The sequence below is a fragment of the Colias philodice genome, chromosome 31 (genome assembly GCF_061535455.1).
Source record: "Colias philodice isolate Cphi_HAF_F1 chromosome 31, ilColPhil1 Martin Lab GWU primary, whole genome shotgun sequence".
Taxonomy (NCBI): domain Eukaryota; kingdom Metazoa; phylum Arthropoda; class Insecta; order Lepidoptera; family Pieridae; genus Colias; species Colias philodice.
Window position 1 is genome coordinate 1,810,558 of NC_143116.1, and position 17,524 is coordinate 1,828,081.

At 31.6% G+C, this 17,524-nt stretch overlaps 3 protein-coding genes and 1 long non-coding RNA gene across 5 annotated transcripts in view; 2 read left to right on the forward strand and 2 right to left on the reverse strand.

The window, feature by feature from the left end:
- The window catches only part of LOC149475068 (uncharacterized), an 87,342-nt gene extending 77,773 nt beyond the window's left edge, over window positions 1–9,569 (forward strand). Inside the window, exon 2 of the long non-coding RNA XR_016318143.1 lies at window positions 9,421–9,569. This is a non-coding gene — a long non-coding RNA (uncharacterized LOC149475068). The remainder of the gene's footprint in view (window positions 1–9,420) is intronic.
- On the reverse strand, window positions 2,798–5,384 carry LOC149475073 (uncharacterized). Its single transcript, XM_089713726.1, has 3 exons — window positions 5,376–5,384; window positions 4,946–5,192; window positions 2,798–2,987 (listed from the first exon to the last, which is right to left on the reverse strand). Exons 1-3 carry the CDS (start codon window positions 5,382–5,384, stop codon window positions 2,803–2,805), a joined length of 441 nt encoding a protein of 146 aa, XP_089569852.1. The 3' UTR covers window positions 2,798–2,802.
- Window positions 9,570–9,735: 166 nt separating the features above from the next.
- Window positions 9,736–11,326, reverse strand: LOC149475074 (uncharacterized). Its single transcript, XM_089713917.1, has 3 exons — window positions 11,111–11,326; window positions 10,681–10,944; window positions 9,736–10,357 (listed from the first exon to the last, which is right to left on the reverse strand). The coding sequence occupies exons 1-3, from the start codon at window positions 11,243–11,245 to the stop codon at window positions 9,935–9,937; spliced, it is 822 nt and encodes a 273-aa protein (XP_089570043.1). The 5' UTR covers window positions 11,246–11,326; the 3' UTR covers window positions 9,736–9,934.
- Window positions 11,327–12,309: 983 nt separating this feature from the next.
- hrm (solute carrier family 16 member hermes) overlaps window positions 12,310–17,524 on the forward strand; it is a 43,084-nt gene continuing 37,869 nt past the window's right edge. The window contains exon 1 of one of the 2 annotated variants that reach the window (XM_089713854.1): window positions 12,310–12,509. The gene's annotated coding sequence lies outside the window, so the exon portion shown is untranslated. The remainder of the gene's footprint in view (window positions 12,510–17,524) is intronic. The other variant, XM_089713856.1, reaches the window with a different exon arrangement.

Sequence of the window (17,524 nt, forward strand, 5' to 3'; positions counted from 1 at the left end):
TTTATTATTATTATGAATTAATTAATAATGTTATGATAATAATTATTTTAATCTGTGATTTTATTACAAAGTGAGACTAATTTTAGTATAGTATGTACATACAGTTTTAAAGTCACTGTTTTTGCGCGACTTATTTTAAGCATCGTCTATTATTTTGCTCAAATTCCTCAATTAATGAGTTCAGCCAGTAAGGTGTGAAAGCAAAGCATGCACACTAAAAATACATTTTCGAATTTATAACATTTTTAAGGGTAATTCAAAGTTACAGGGTCATGATTACGGGGATGTTAAGAGTTATGATCTTTTTCTGAAAATATTACATGTCAAGTCAATTATGTATAAAAAACGGCTGAAACAGTTTTTTTTTTATTGGTAATAGGGAAGCGCTTGACCACAATCTCGCCTGATGTTAAACTGAGATGTGATCTAAGATGGAACGCGCTTCCCTAGAAGGTACCCTGTTCACTCTACGCTTGAAGACCCCCATATTGTACTCATCGGGGAACACAGACTCAGGAAGCATGTTCCAGTCCCTCGCGGTTCGGATAAAGAATGTGGAACCAAACCGCTTAGTCCGGGTATATGGAACGTCCACCATATGGCGATGCCTAGAGTCTGTGCGCCTCGACGATCGATAGAAGAACGGGGATGGCGGAACGAGATCTTGCAGTTCCGCAGCGCACTCTCCAAAGTTTTCATGATTTATACATAAACAAACTCGCAGAACTTTTCTGAGCTTATAGAATACTTGTTATTTGTAAATATTTACTTGCATAGAAGTACAAAACATATTTTTTGCCATAAACATATTGTTATTAATTATTATCCCAAAGTATATTAATTATTATTAATTATTGTCTCAAAGTATATTAATTATTGTCCCAAAGTATATTAATTATTATTAATTATAATCGCAAAGTATATTAATATGTATTGATAGTTTTATTTTATACACATGAATCATCTTGTGTATAATTTATTAAATACAATTATTTTTTATGATTAAATTACTATGATTTTGACTATAATATTACATGTATACATGAATAGGTACTATAAAACTTATGACTTTAATTTTTTTGTCTATTTTTAATTATATAAAATAACGACTAACGAAATCGAAAGTATATAAATATTAAATATAAGATTATAATTGTTTTCTTTTTTAATATTAAGTTAGTGTAAATCTAGATCATAATGGATTTCTTAATAAAATTATATGTATTAAAATTGTCATTGTTTATTTTTGACTAGCTTTCCTCCCGCGGTTTCACACGCGTTTTCAAAGAAAAACTCGCATAGTTCCCGTTCCCGTGGGATTTCCGGGATAAAACCTATCCTATGTGTTAATCCAAGTTACCCTCTTGTGCTAAATTTAATTGTAATCGGTTCAGAAGTATTTTCGTGAAAGACTAACAAACATATGTCGTGTCCATATCGTAAATTTGCTCATTTCATGATATGACTGGCCATTTCACGAAATGGTCGCATTTCGTGAAATGGCCAATTTAGTTTGGCCACATCATGATGTGGCTTGAGCAGATCAATGATAAGAAATCGTTCCACGATATGGCCAACTAAACGCGCGGTTTTTTCATGAAATGATCAAAATTATTTGATCATATCGTAAAATAGTTACATTAATCATTGGTAGAGGCGCTGCAGCTGCAAGCTCTGTGTTTATGTGATAAGATGGCGGCCGCTGGCGAAAATTTAATTATTCGCAGTTAAAAACTTCATAATTCCTTTAATAACAATATGAAGAAAGTCATAGCAAAGAATTTACGACGGTTCGAGTACTATGGAAAATGTGGATATCTTATACATATTATGTATTGAAGAAAAAATGCGTCTTAAATAAAATAATTTAAGACGCATTTTTTCTTTTAGGATATATATTTATATATCCTACTATAGTATTATAATTGTTGGTTTTTTAAAAAGCGATCCGCTTCTGGCACTCGCCGGCCGCTGCCGCGGCACGCTCGCTTTGCTCGCTCGGCTCGTGCGTTGTTTATCAAAGTCTAACCTAACCTAACCTAACTGTTTTTTATTGCAAGAACGATTCACTTCTAGCATTCGCCGACCGCTGCCGCGGCACTAACTTAAATGACATTAAACAAGTTTTTAGAATATTCAGATTTTTTTAAATATTTTATGGACTCTTTATATTTTATACGATCTGGCCAAATGTGGATGGCCAAATCGTGAAACGTTGACGATTTAACGATCTGATCAAACTATGTTGGCCATTTCATGAAATGCGACCATTTCGTGAAATGATCGATCATATCATGAAATGAGCAAATCTACGATATGGCCACGACACATACACACACATACATATTACTTGCTCTGTGCACACATACATCCACTCTCACAAACTTAGCATTTATAATGTTTTAGTAGGAAGTAGTTAACTGACCCATGCCTACTTCGCTTTTCAAACAAGTAATTTATTCGGAATAGAACATATTATGTATCAATAATAGACTGTTACTGTAAATTATGTAGTTAGATATAAGTTACATATTATGTAAATTTATTGACATTATTTTAAAAGAGCAACTATGGAGTTTCTTGCCGATTCTTCACCATAGATACTGCTTTCCGAATCGGTGGTAAATGTTAAAAATACTATGTAATGACGATTCGAAAGTGCTACTAAATAGTTGTCTAATTGAATAAATGAATGTTTGAGTTTGAGTTTGAGTTTAATAAAATATACCGAACTTGAATTACTAAAAATAATATTTCGTTTTAAAAATAATAAAATGGTGATGTTATTTAAAGTTTTATTGTCTATTCCTTGCGCATTTCTTCTTTAATAGCGCGGTAAATAATCGCCGCTTTACTCGCAAGTGTGTCAGCATATTTACGAAACTTTTTCGATGCTAGCAATTCTTGTACAGTCGACAAAATTGTGTCCGTGTTTATTTCGTACATTGTTGATGATTTTCCGCTACGAAATTGGACTATTTCTGGCTCTGAAATTAATAAATGTTATACCTACCTACAGATTGAAATATAGAATCTAACATTTAAGAGAAAATTAAAAATACTAATTTTATATTTAGAACAGTTTAGAAAATGCAAATTTATATTTTGTGTGCTTCGATTACAAAATGTGTGTTATAAAACTGAATCTACAAAGGAGTGTTTGTAATGTAACTAGGGTATTTTGATTTTTGAGTATTTGGGTCGTTTTCAAAATAATTGTACATTACTACAAAATGTTTGTCCCCCTAAAAAATCTTCGAAAAATATATGGTTACGACTGAAATAAATCATTGTTAACGTTTTACAGACTAAACTTAAGCATACTGCATATCATTTCTGATGAAAAGCAATGAATTGCGATTCAAATTCTTACATAAATTTAATGTGAAAATAAAGTAACAAAAAAAGCTCCATACATTTTTTTATTGTCCCCCATGTGGACGACAATGGAAACCAATATTTTTATCAGAATTTTTGTATGAAACTTCCTATTTTTTTGTATCATAATTAAAAAGCAATGTTTGAAGTGTTATATCTGATAGATTAAACTATTTAAATTACCTTAAATAAACGAAGAATGACATATTATAAAATGTCCCTATCAATCGTTACAATTTCGTGACACTGATTTATTGACATAATTAACCAACTTCTTGTATCACAAAGAAGAGGAATCTAACTCTAATCATTGGCAAAACTGGTCATGTCACGAAAAGTAAGGTCACATTAACGCGCCGCCATTTTGTTCGTCGTCCAGACATGGAAGAAGTCCTGTAGTGTGCTGTGCAAAAAATTTAGTTACATTTTCCTAACGACGTATTCTCAACAAAAGTAAGTACATTTTGAAGAATTCACCTACCGCAATTTTAATATACTTAAATTATGACTAGAGTAATAGATTACACTTTCAATCTAATGGTAAATGTGATTATGTTTTGTGTAAAAGTGTTTCTTAGGTTATTTTTTACATGTTACTGACGAACAATTTCTTGACATTTACTGACGTCAGTAAATTGTAGACGGTAAAGCTGTGGTCTCATGTGTAAAGTATGAAAATAAGATATTAAAATGTGTGTTAAATTAATGTAACGAATAAAAATAAAGGAGAAAAACAATAAATCTCTCAAGATTATTTTTTTGTAACTACAGGCCATACTTTTTTAAACCATGATGTAGGGTTAGTAAAGTCGGGCTTAGGGACTTGACTTTTCCTGGGATCTGATAACTTTTTTATAGTGAAAGCGGATCAGTGAGTCTTGGCCTCCAATTTTACAAGTGGTTTCTGATGGGATAACGCTTGCCTTATTGCATTTAGTGTTGATCGCTTTTCCACCCACACGAGTGATGCTTACTTTTGTTTTTATTTTTATTCAAAATACATATATCCAACAGCTTTTTTTAGTTTCAGAATGCCGCTAACCGGTGCCGAACGGCAAAAAAATACATTGAAAAACTAAAAAAGCAAAACCCTGAAAAATATGAAAAGAAAAGGAAAAAACACCTCGAGAAAGTGAAACAAAGACAAAGAAAAATACCAGATCTTAATGACAGTGAAAAAGAAGCTCGAAGACAAAAATGGAAAGAAGCTAATGATAGAAGAAAATAAAAGGAAAACCAAACAGAGAATTATAAAAATTGTTTCTTGATTATTTTGTAACTAAAAATATATTTTTTTTAACTAGTGACTTCTTACTTTTTTATATGTAATATTAGTTACCTTATTCTGAATACAGCCTTACTTTTACAACTTCCTGACATTTCCTAACGAAACAGTTTACTGACAATTTCGTGATGTACAAATATTTTGAAAATGACCCATTTATTAAAAGTAATTTAGAGAGAAAAGTAATTTATTAAAATACTAGATTTATGTATGTATTTTATTGTATGTATTTAAGCTTTATCAAGCTTTACATAAGAATTCAAAATACTTCACCAAACTCACTTAAACCGGTTTTCGATCTATAATTGGGTGAATTATCCAACAATGTTTTGAAAAAATCCACAATGCTATTTTCCAACTGCCCGCCGTCTTCATTCGATTGTCTATGATCTGTTTTTACCGCCACTACGAAATTGTCTCTGGTATTATATTTTTTATCTGTATTCTTCCTGTCATTGGAATGTTTTCGCGCGCTGATATCTTCAGTATTTTTCGGTACAACTTTATGTATCAAAGCATCGACATCTGACTGATTATTAGATTTCCGAATTTGCACCAATACATATGAATTCGATTGTATTACTCCTTAAAATAAGACAATATTGTAGAATACGCATCAGCAATTTTTTAAATGCCTATTTACAAATGATTACCTAACTTCGAACAAACATTAAGTTCAACCCTAGAACTCATTAAAATTAGTCCAGGATACATCGCCCATTTTTGCAAGTGATTACTATCAAGCTAATTTTTCGTGAGTAGCTTTATTTTGATGAGATGCCCAATAATTTCATGTACGAAACTCCTGATTGTGGTAGCTTACAGAGGTAACAAGGATAAAAATTTTTGATTTGACGGTTCTCAAATATTTATTACGCAATTTGTAGGACAATATGTCTGTTGAATTATATAAGTATTAAATAAATGAAAATAAAAAAATCAGCTGGTTAGTAATCATTTATGATGACTTCGTTATCGATACACATTGGAAAGGGGGACTCTTTGATCAAACCATAGATTTTGTAGGACAAATATTTTTTCGAATAATTTAGATAATTATCTTGAGATTGAACAAAAAAAAAACATTCAGTTAGTAATTAATATTTGAGAACCATCAAATCAAAATATTTTATCCTTGTTTCCTCTGGTAGCTACCACAATCGAGAGTTTTGTACATGAAATTATTGGGCATCTCATCAAAATAAAGCTACTCACGAAAAATTAGCTTGATAGTAATCACTTGCAAAAATGGGCGATGTATCCCGGACTAAATTGTTTAATCTATTTATTTGTTTTTGCTTACCTGAAATAAAAATACATAATATAACCGCAAACATTTTTTTCTTATTACGCACTTATGATTAATGATTATGTAGTTTTAAATACAATTGACTAAGTATAAAATTTTATTGCTTCCAAATTTTATGTCCTGTGAAATTTAAAATTGTTTTTATGGTGACACAAAACTTATACCGTTACGATGCTATTTAAGTATTAAATATTAATGTAAGGTCAGACCACACCAGCGTGAGTTTAGGAGCTGGCCTACTTCTCTTTTTACATTATACTATGTTATAACACTGTTTAGAGTCTGGCCAGCCAAAGCTGAACCCAGTGTTTTTTGTAGCGGCCACACTATGAATGTTATCATGGAGTTTCTGCGTAGTTAGTTGTCAGTTTTGTTGAAAAAGGTTCAAATTATTTGCGAATTTATTGATTTTAGTGTTGAAATATGGGTAAAACTATAAAAAATGCTGTGCGGCAGCTTTTAGTTATGATAATTATTAGTAAATACAAAGAGTTACAATGATTAGTAAATACAAAAAAAAAATGTAAGTCAAATGTTTTATTGACAGGGCTACCACATCCTTTAATTACTTTTAAATCCTGATTTGTTGTGTACCCAATGTACTCATATACTATGATCACCTCTAAGAATATCAAAAGTATCAATTTTTTTTCCTAACTAAGCCGATGGACAGTAAAAGGCGGCAAATTTAAAAAAATATGGACCAGATATTTTTTAAATTTGCCGCCTTTTACTGGGTTCAGCTTTGGCTGGCCAGACTATAGAGTCTAAGATAATAGTATATTCGAGGCAAAAAAATTGACGACGAGAGCGCCTGATATTACGGGATTTTTGGATGAATTTGATGAACACAATGTTTTTTTTTAGGAAGAATTCAGATTAAAAAAAGACGGGTTGCACTCCGGGAGTGCCGGCAGAAGTGAAAACTTGATTATTAACGTTGAGTATGTTTGATATTTTGGAATGGTATCCGTCTTACGCTTTTTCGATCAGGTCACGTGTCCTGGCGCGAGTTTAAAACTTTATACCCATTACAGAAAAAGTGCTTAACGCCGCTAAAGTAGTTTTCACTTCAAAAAAAAGAACAAAGAGTATTGTCTATCTATGAGACTATGTAGTTCTCATACAATACTCAACACATAATTAATTTAATTATAATCACGTTGTTTAATGTTGATTATCATTACTTTTGGATCAATCCATGTTTTTTGTTTTAAAATAATACCTATAATATGTTATGGTTAAGGCAACGCGGGCGAAGCCGCGGTGTAAAGCTAGTATAGAAATATAGGTATAACCTGTACGAGTTAACTTGAGACTCGGCTGGAATGCGATATATAAGTTTTTTCCTTAAAATATTACTTACTAAAGTAATAAAACTGGTTCTTACTTAGTTATAATTACATTCCATTATTTTACCTACCTATTTATTTTGGAAACATTGAAAATAGCGACATCCCATTTCCGAAAAGCCAAATTTTGCTACAAATATTTAAAGAATAGAAAAATTCGATCACAGAGCGAGGTCGAACCGACCCACTTTATTATTATGATCAAGATTATGGATCAACAATATGAATCTTGTCGTAAATTTCAGCCATAGATAATACTAGCTTTCCGCCCGCAGCTTCGCTCGCGTTTTCAAAGAGAAAGCAGCATAGTTCCCGTTCCCGTGGGATTTCGGGGATAAAACATATCCTATATGTTAATCCAAGTAACCTATATGTGTGCTTAATTTAATTGAAATCGGTTCAGTAGTATTTGCGTGAAAGAATAACAAATACACATCCTCACAAACTTTCGCATTTATAATATTAGTAGGATAATATAATATAATTTATATATTCTATCGTAAGCTCGTTTAGCGTATATAACGTATCTTGAACATATTCTTATATCCACGAATGTTGATATGAGACATCAGTATCAAGATTGTCATATAGTCCTGTAACCAGGCCATTTAATCTTCAAAAAAAAAAACAATGTCAAGATTCAAGAATGACATTTGACATTGACATTTGTATTCATGTAAGAATATAAAATAAACGCAATGTAGTAAATAATAAAGTAATATTTTATTTACTTTATTCTAATTTTGTTGCCTTTTTATTTTGTTTAATTTTTGTTTGTTGATTGTTTAATACATCATTTACACTAACTACCCGTGCTCAATGGCGAAGAGACAGAGAAAAGTTCAAGAAACTATTTGCAAAATTTGCATGAAAATTATAAAAGGACCCTTGTGTAATATAAAAGCCCATTTATTTACGCACAGAGAAGTACCAGCTCGCTGTAAATGTGATATATGTCACCTAACATTTTACCGATACGACCTTTACAACAAACATTTACGAAACTGCATCAAATACTCAAAATGTATTTGCGATTATTGTAACGAAGAATTCCATAGTAAAATCTCGATATTGCGCCATATAAAAACGGCCCACGATTCGAGTATCAAGGGCCATTCTAAAAAGACATTTTCGTGTGTTGCATGCAAGAAAACGTATACAGAACGAAGGTTGTTACTCCATCATGCATGGAAAGAACATTTTGACTCAACTAGCAATACCGAGCCTACATACTTAAGAAAATCGGTCAACGACTGCTGGGTCGAGAAAATGAAGGACACCTTTGTACAGATAAAAAAAGTCAAGAACAATGTGTTGATGATAAAAAAGTGTGAAATCAAGCCAGAGACATTTGAAGTTAAAAAAGAAGTTACGAAAACAGTGTCATCGAATAAATTGATAAATTATTCTATGGTTATCTGTGATTATTGTAAACAAGAGATGTTGAAAAAGAGCCTAGTTAAGCATATACGAGAAGTGCACTTGAAAATACGGTATCATCAATGTAAAAGATGTAAAAAGTCGTTTAGTCGACCTTATATGTTGAGAAATCATAAACGTAAATCATTTGAGTGCAATACAACCAAAATATCAAAATGTAATATTGTTAGACCTAACAATATTAAGAAAATGGTTGTAAATACTTAAGGCGCTCAGGGAGAGGCCTGAAATGTGGCCATTTAGCTAGAATTTACTGTTAACATTGACAGAATTCAGTTTTTTCTGTTTCAATCAGAAAAGCTGAATCATGCAATCGACGTCTAATTATGTGTGCGTTAGTATGCTTTACTGTACTTTGCAAGAGAATAAACTATTTTAGAAGTTGTTTTATATGAAAACTTTTAAATGTATCCAGAACTGTACAGAATTTATATAATAATAATAGGATAGAACTTGCTTGATGGATCAATTTATTACAATTTACAGGAAGCATGGTCTGATTTGAAAATATATTTAATCAAGGAAGGCTAATCTATATATATATATATATATGTATAAAAATGAAACCCGTTTTACTTGGTCACGGCATCACGTGTGAACGGGTGGACCGATTTCGATACTTAATTCTTTTTTTATAATATTCCTTGAAGTACGAGGATGGTTCTTATTGAGAGAAAACATAAACATGAACCACGGGCGAAGCCGGGGCGTTCCGCTAGTAGGTTATATAATATCATCACATTAAGACCAATAGGAGCAGAGCAATGCAGGTAAAACCGCGGGACACAGCTAGTAAATAATGGTTTATTTCTTAAAGAAGTTATTACGATTTTGATTCTGTATTAACGACTATTAGTGCAATCAATATTTTATATGGACGTTTTTACTTGACGAGTATTTAGAATAAAATTGTATTAAGTTTTAAAAAATTATAATATTCCTTTTAATGTATAGCTATATTTTAGAGACATGGATCTGGTTCAATTGTGCTATAACGTTTATGAATAGTTTTTATTCTCTTTACATAGTAATATTTATCTAAGTAAGGAATATTTTTGTAATAAAATTTATTGGTAAAGTTTTAATCAAAGACAATATAAATGTTTAAATGTTTTATATTAAGAAATAACGTATTTTGTAACTTATAAAAAAAGCATGTTAAATAAATGTTTAAAAATCATAATCAGAGTAATTTTCTTTCACATCCAAATATGAATCTTGAAGTATTTTGCATAGAGATTTCGAATTGTTGACTTTAATCGGTTTTTTATCTGTGTACTGCATTTTTGACACTTGTATGTAGTGAGGTCCATATTTAAAAACCGATTTTTTTAAAGGATCGTTAGTCGTTAACGTTTTACTCTTGTTGACGAGCTTTTTTGAAATAATATCTTCTCTTTTATTTTTTGGATTGTAATTTAATAAATTTAGTACTAAATGTTGGTTAGTTTTTCTGATAGCTTGTGTAAGTGGATTAAAGTAACCACAATCTTCATCACAAGCATAATTTTTGCTCCCGCTTTTCATGACGCGGGAGTAGAATATGTGATTTGTGGAATTAATTAATCTGAATATTATTGAATCCTTGTTAATCTGTAAAAAAATTGGTTACTTTTCAATTAACGTGAAAATAATATTCATAATTTTACCCTCAAATATCGAAAACGCTAAAAAAAGCATGCTCGCTCGGTACATGCACTTAATGAGCGATTTCGATCTTCATTTTTTTTCTGTTTTTGTTTTTTTGAATTGTCGTCATACTATTTGATATTCATATTCACAATAATTATAACAAGAAAAGCCTAAGCCGTGTAGGTCTTTTTTCATAACATGCATGTATCAACGAAGGGACTACATGTTTGTAGATTCATATCATATAAAAACTTACATACGGTAAAGTATATAATAATTCGTACCGTGTATATGGTAGTCATTTCGCAACTCTCACTTCCTTGACAAACATCGATTGCACTCTGATCCGCAGCACTGTAATTCCTTTGAATCCTCCATTTCGTCATTATCGGATTATTACAAGTTTCCAACAATTCTTCGAGGTGTATTTTTGAAGGGCAAGATTGTGAAGCGTTATGAAATCCCGTATAATTTACAACGCATAGCGTTTTGGAATCGGTTAAAGAAAATATTTCATATGGACACGGTGGAGGCTTCTCTTCTATAACCTGTGATAGAGAATAAGGATATCGTTAAGGATATCGTAGAGGGTCATTTCAACGTATTTAGACGTACACGGTACAATGCTTGGATTTTATCTTAGATAGGGAGAAATTTAGATAGAGACGTTTATGTATTCTAAAATGTACAAGAACTCATAAAAATATAACATACCCAATATCCACACTGAGAACTTGATGAATTAAAACTGTTATACTTATAGCAAATAACTGTATTATTCGTGTTATTTATCAAGCGCCATGTTCTCCAGAAAAAATCTCTTTTGTAAACATACTTCACTCCTTTCATGGACAAAAATTTGCGGTATAAGGTTTCATATTTTTTTAAATACTTAAAACGTGGATTTGTTTTACTTATTTCACTATGCAATATATCATCAGCATAAACATTAGTTTTAGACAGTTTATCAAATAGTTTTATTCGGTAATCTTGGTCTTGCTTTTCTATCTTTTTATCTAAGAATCGTCTGCGTAACCCATTTTCCTTGTCTTTTATCCAACTAAAATCATAGTCAGGCAGAACATTCAAAGATTCAGCATCAATTCTTATTTCGTGTGAAAATTTTAAGAGATGGAATACACTTAAAATTATAAATAAGAACGTGATTATGGTCATTTTAAATGAGTGGCAAAATTACGAATGTATTAATTACCAGTGTTATTGAAACGGCAACGGGCGTAAAGGCTCATGTTTATAAACAGCACGATTATCATATTATACTCTAGCCAATATACCTAGGTACTATTTTAACCTACATCAACAATTATATGGACAAAAATTAGTATAACCAATTGCCAATGAATTAATAAACATTATTTTTTTCAATTAATAGCAGAAGACAATATGCTTTTTATCTTTAACGTTCACCTTTTAGAATATAGCATAAATATATTTATTTATTAAATAGGTACATATTTGAAGCAATGAGCCCTGAGGTAGATTATTTCTAATCGCTTAAAATGGGACAAGATATAGTTGTATGAAATTATTATAATAATTTTTTTTAAAAGTGAAACTTTTATTACATCGTCTCAAACTTTTTGGTCTGTGTAGCGCATGTCGCGTGACGGTCGGCTGCCGAGTAGGTATTATTATTCTATAAAGCAGTGTTTGGAACCGTACGATAATTATCGTACAAATACGATAATTTTGTGCCTAAGTTTCACTTTTACGGTGGTTTCATAAAACCACACAACATTTTTTAATTACTGCTGAAATCTCATGAAATGTAAACCAAGTACATACCAATTTTCGAAATTTACAAATTCTAACACGTCAATTATTTAATGACATTACCGATTTTTAACCGATAATCACCGTACAATGTACATGCCTAAATGACGTTGCCAAAACGTTGTCGAATGTCGCTCGTTCATCGAGATCCATTCATTTTTATATTTTTCATTCATTGTTTGAAGAACCGTACGATGTGTGTGATGTAGTAAAAATCGGATTTATTTTTATTGTGAATTTTGATTTTGTGTAAATGGGTGTTGGCGAAATCGGTGGTGTTGATGTGAAGTGTTTTATTTTTTTGTAACTGAAAATATTGGTACGTATGTATTATCAGACTCTTTAATCATGATATGAATTGGTAGAATCGAAGGCATGATCTTTCATCTTTGTCAACATTCTATTTAGTTGGGAGTTTTAGGCTAGCCATATCGTTTAGATTATTAGATACGTTGTGTTTACAAATTAGGTTTTTACGTAATATTGTTAAACGGAGTTTTCCTACAATATAAAACAGCTGTTTATAAATTTTACATAAACTGACAAAGTTAGTACAAATTTTCCATGAAATCTACATATTTCTATGAATCTCACCAATTTTATCGTTTTACGCATTATAATAATCACAAGTATTGAAAATTATGCGAATAATATTAGAATATTTAAAAGTCAAAGATGAATATTGATAAGTTGTTATTGTCCTATCCTACTATAAACTATATAATATTATAAATGCGAAAGTTTGTGAGAGTGATACATGTGTATGTTTGTTACTCTTTCATGCAAATACTACTGAACTGATTACAATGAAATTTAGCACACAATATATAGAAGGTAACTTGGATTAACACATAGGATAGGTTTTATCCCGGGAATCCCACGGGAACGGGAACTACGCGGGTTTTTCTTTGAAAACGCGGGCGGACACCTAGTCAGATATAAGTAGGTGATTAAGATATTTCAAAATCCATTATAATGTATTGTTTCCTGTTAATTACAAGTTATTTGGCCTCTAGTTTGTAAATCTATTATGTATCTGTGTTAAACAAAATTATAAGAAATACCTATTTAATTATCATTAGCAATGCTAAGACAGGAAAACAAAACTAAAGAATCTAATCTTAAGTACTATATTTATAAACTAGCTGTGCCCCGCAGTTTTACCCGCATTGCTCCACTCCTGTTGGTCTTAGCGTGATGATATATAACCTTATAGCCTTCCTTGATAAATGGGCAATCTAACACCGAAATTATTTTTCAAATCGGACCAGCAGTTCCTGAGATTAGCATGTTCAAATAAACAAATTCTTCAGCTTTATAATATTAGTATAGATTATTTATAAAAATGAATGGTGAATTTAAATAAAAATAATATTGAAATTGTCTTTGAAACCATGATTCCTGAAACACAATCTTGTTCTGTAGATATATCTAGCTATCCAAGTCTTAAGTGAGGTCCCATGTTCTCAAGTCCACTAGATCTGGCAGGACACAGAAGGCTGATCACCTACTTGTCCCTAAAGAAAATCGATCAGTGAAACAGATGTATGCATAATGCATCTGCGCATTACCCCACTTGGGGACATGGGACTTCACTTTACCATGGGCAACAAGCTAGTTGATAATAATATTTCTGAATACATAATTCCGAAAATCATAGATAATTTTTAATCCATCACTTGACACCAAATTTCTTATCTGTACCTAATTTAGGTTCGTAAATAGTTATGAGATAGCATTTTAATTCAAATTGTGTGTAGGTTAATAATACCAAAGGCAATATAATCTTATATATAAAATTCTCGTGTCACAATATTAGTCTGCATACTCCTCCAAAACGGGTGGACCGATTCTCATGAAATTTTCTGTGCATATCGGGTAAGTCTGAGAATCGGCCAACATCTATTTTTCATATGTACCACGGGCGAAGCCGGGGCGGACCGCTAGTAATCTATAAAATAGTAATGCATGACTTATGATGATGCAAAACAAACAAAAGTTACACATAATTTTTCGACGAGCGAGATAAATTATAATCTAAAGGTTTATACAAACATATAGTATAAAGAGAACAAATAAGTTATTTTCGATCAAAGGTACATCCAGCCGTTTGTATGTACGCAGGGCGCATGGCCACGCCCCCCGTTGATGTAGGTACGCAAGCTTGACGCACGCACACAACGCCGCTCGGTTCCTTCTCATGAACCGGTCTCGTGAGGGCCGCTATAATTGCTGTGAGCGGTCGGTGTTTGTTTATACAATTATTTAAAACTAGCTGTGCTCCGCTCCTGTTATATATAGCCTATAGCCTGCCTCGATAAATGGGCTATCTAACACTGAAAGAATTTTTCACATTGGACCAGTAGTTCCCGAGATTAACGCGTTCAAACAAACAAACTCTTCAGCATTATAATATTAGTATAGATATCAATGTGACAAGTGACAACCCTGCGCTTCGCGAGTTTAGGTACCGTGCGCTACTAAACGCCAGGATTTGGCCTTCTTCTCTCATACTATGCATATAGCGATAATATATGTGTTACATGACTCATATGAACATCTCAGTTCTTATTTACAAAGCATTATGGTCATCTGCAAAACAAAGGATTAGAACAATTAAATGTTTAGCCTTGTTGCTAATGATAAGATGTTTTTAACTCGCTTTTATGTTTGAATGTAACAGACTCTTTTTAACTCGATTTTGATCCCTTAAACGGATAGATTTTATTCAAACCTTTGTATACTTATCAAGGATAGGTTATGTACCTACCTTTTGATGTACCTTTGTATAATTGTAAATATTACTTGGTGTGGTATATTAAATTGATAAATAAATAAATAAATAGGTGTTAGGTGACAATACAATAATTTCAAGAGTATAAGTGTGTTTTATAGTTTTCTTTACTATAATAATTATTTATTGTATACTAGCTATAGCTTATATGACTTAATTTGTGTTTAACGAGATATGATTTGTATATATGACTAGCTTTCCGCCTGCGGCTTCGCCCGCGTTTTCAAAGAAAAACCCGCATAGTTCCCGTTCCCGTGGGATTTCCGGGATAAAACCTAGCCTATGTTACTCGTGGATAATGTAGCTTTCGAATGGTGAAAGAATTTTTAAAATCGGTCCAGTAGTTTATGAGCCTATTCATTACAATCAAACAAACAAACAAACAAACAAACAAAGTTTTCCTCTTTATAATATTAGTGTAGAGAAGCTGCTTACTTTGCCCAGATTGACCCAGGATAAAATAAAGTAGCATAAAATGTTGCACTGTAAAGATGTAGCTCTTTATTGGAACAAAATGCATATAGATTATTAGAATGGAATAGTAACTATTTCACTGTACATAGATCAAAATAATTTGGAAAATCCAAAAGTGCACGCCTCATAATTTTTTTTTAATAAATATTTATTAATTATTATTTTTGTTTATTTAATAACAATTAAACCACATCGAATCAGACCCTGAAAAATGAAAGGGTTCTATTCCTGAGCATACTCAAGCGTAAGAGAAAAAAATAATGTGGAAAATCCAAAAAGTGCACGCCTCATAATTTTTTTTTAATAATTATTTATTAATTATTATTTTTGTTTATTTAATAACAATTAAACCACATCGAATCAGACCCTGAAAAATGAAAGGGTTCTATTCCTGAGCATACTCAAGCGTAAGAGAAAAAAAAAGACTCGATTAGTAAAGTATTTCGGTCGCTATCGTGTTAACAAGAATAAGGATCCGCACATACAGACACACGGACGTCCAAGACAGAACTTTTTTTAACTGTTTTTTAACTAGTTTAAATAACAAAAATGACATCAAAAATATCATGAACGTTAAAAATAGTGTTTTTTCTTAATATGTGTGTGTATGTATTATCTTACAAGTGCAATGTATGATACATAAAGACATTTTAAGTTTGAAAAATCAGATGTTTTGCGCGAAGTGACAGTAGTACCCACCTCAACGCTTCGCTTATGAGGCGTGCAAAAAAATGAAGAATTAGATTATGTAATAATTTTTTATAGAGAAAAAACACCATAAAAAATCGTTGATTCTATCTCTGGCAGTATTCATATCCAAAATATGTAGTAGTTATAATTTTTTTTTCATTTCAACCCAGGCTGGGTTCGATTCCCGGTGGAGAAAGAAACCCCTTTTTTTACAGCGTTAACCACTGTACCAAGGAGGCGGTCGATATCATAATATGACTGTAATATAAAACGATTTTCCAAAAACATCTTGGCTGGTTTCCAATGAGATATAATTATTCATTCCTTCAGAATATTCTTTTGACGTTAGATAGCAAATTAATCATGGCTGTCGTTAGATGACTTTTACTTTTTATGGGTGTTTTATTACTTGCTTGAGATATATGTTTTTGTTTAATTTTTCTCCTTATAAAAGTGGGTTATGCTTTTTTTGGATTTTCTTTTGTGTTGTTATAAATTTATAAAGAATAGATTTTTTTTTCCTATTCTTTATAAATTTATATGTATTTCTAAAGCATTTGAATGTCAAAAAACCAAAAATATCAAATTAAACTTTTACCTCCTTTTTAAAGTTGGTTAAAAGTGTCAAAACATGTTCATTATTATCAATGATGATACATATATTTGTTTACATAAACGCCTCAATAATTAGTTCCTTGTTAGACGCTTCGTGTGAATTGACCTAACTTATGACATGCAAGCTTTTCCCGCGAATTTGTCCATGAATTATTTTTTGAAGTAAAACTTATTTAAGTGCGTTGAGTTAAATTTCAAGTTCGCGTCATGGTAATACCGTCACGTCATGGAGTAAGGCGACGATTTGGAATCTTGTCAAAGAAGTTTCACTTCTGACACGTGTGTTCTTTTTTATCTATGAACTGTTGGAAATAAACTCACTACATAACTACCTATACAGTCTGCATACCTACTCCTCCGAAACGGGTGGACCGATTCTCATGAAATTTTCTGTGCATATCGGGTAAGTCTGAGAATCGGCCAACATCTATTTTTCATATGTACCACGGGCGAAGCCGGGGCGGACCGCTAGTATAATATAAATTACTCTATGTGGAAATCTCTTGATGAAACTCAAGAGATTTTATAAAAGTTTTAATTACTTCGAGTAGTTTTAATAATCAAATTAAATTTTAAAAGTGAATAAACGTAAAGGTAGAATGAATTGAGTTCTTTTTATTTAAAAAAATCTAGGTCTATAAACTACATTTAAATATTTATTTTTTTATAAATAACTAGCGGTCCGCCCCGGCTTCGCCCGTGGTACATGTTTACGTTTTCTCTACATAAAAACCATCCTCGTACTTCAAGGAATATAATAA

What these genes read in the sequence shown, in the direction of transcription:
- LOC149475074 (XM_089713917.1), bottom strand. Translation starts at nt 11,245, where the DNA reads ATGAAAGGAGTGAAGTATGTTTACAAAAGAGATTTTTTCTGGAGAACA. An exon ending in GTTCTCAGTGTGGATATTGG is followed by an intron (nt 10,945 to 11,110) that starts GTATGTTATATT and finishes TCTCTATCACAG; the next exon opens with GTTATAGAAGAGAAGCCTCC. An exon ending in AAATGACTACCATATACACG is followed by an intron (nt 10,358 to 10,680) that starts GTACGAATTATT and finishes ATTTTTTTACAG; the next exon opens with ATTAACAAGGATTCAATAAT.
- LOC149475073 (XM_089713726.1), bottom strand. An exon ending in TAGATCGAAAACCGGTTTAA is followed by an intron (nt 2,988 to 4,945) that starts GTGAGTTTGGTG and finishes TATTAATTTCAG; the next exon opens with AGCCAGAAATAGTCCAATTT.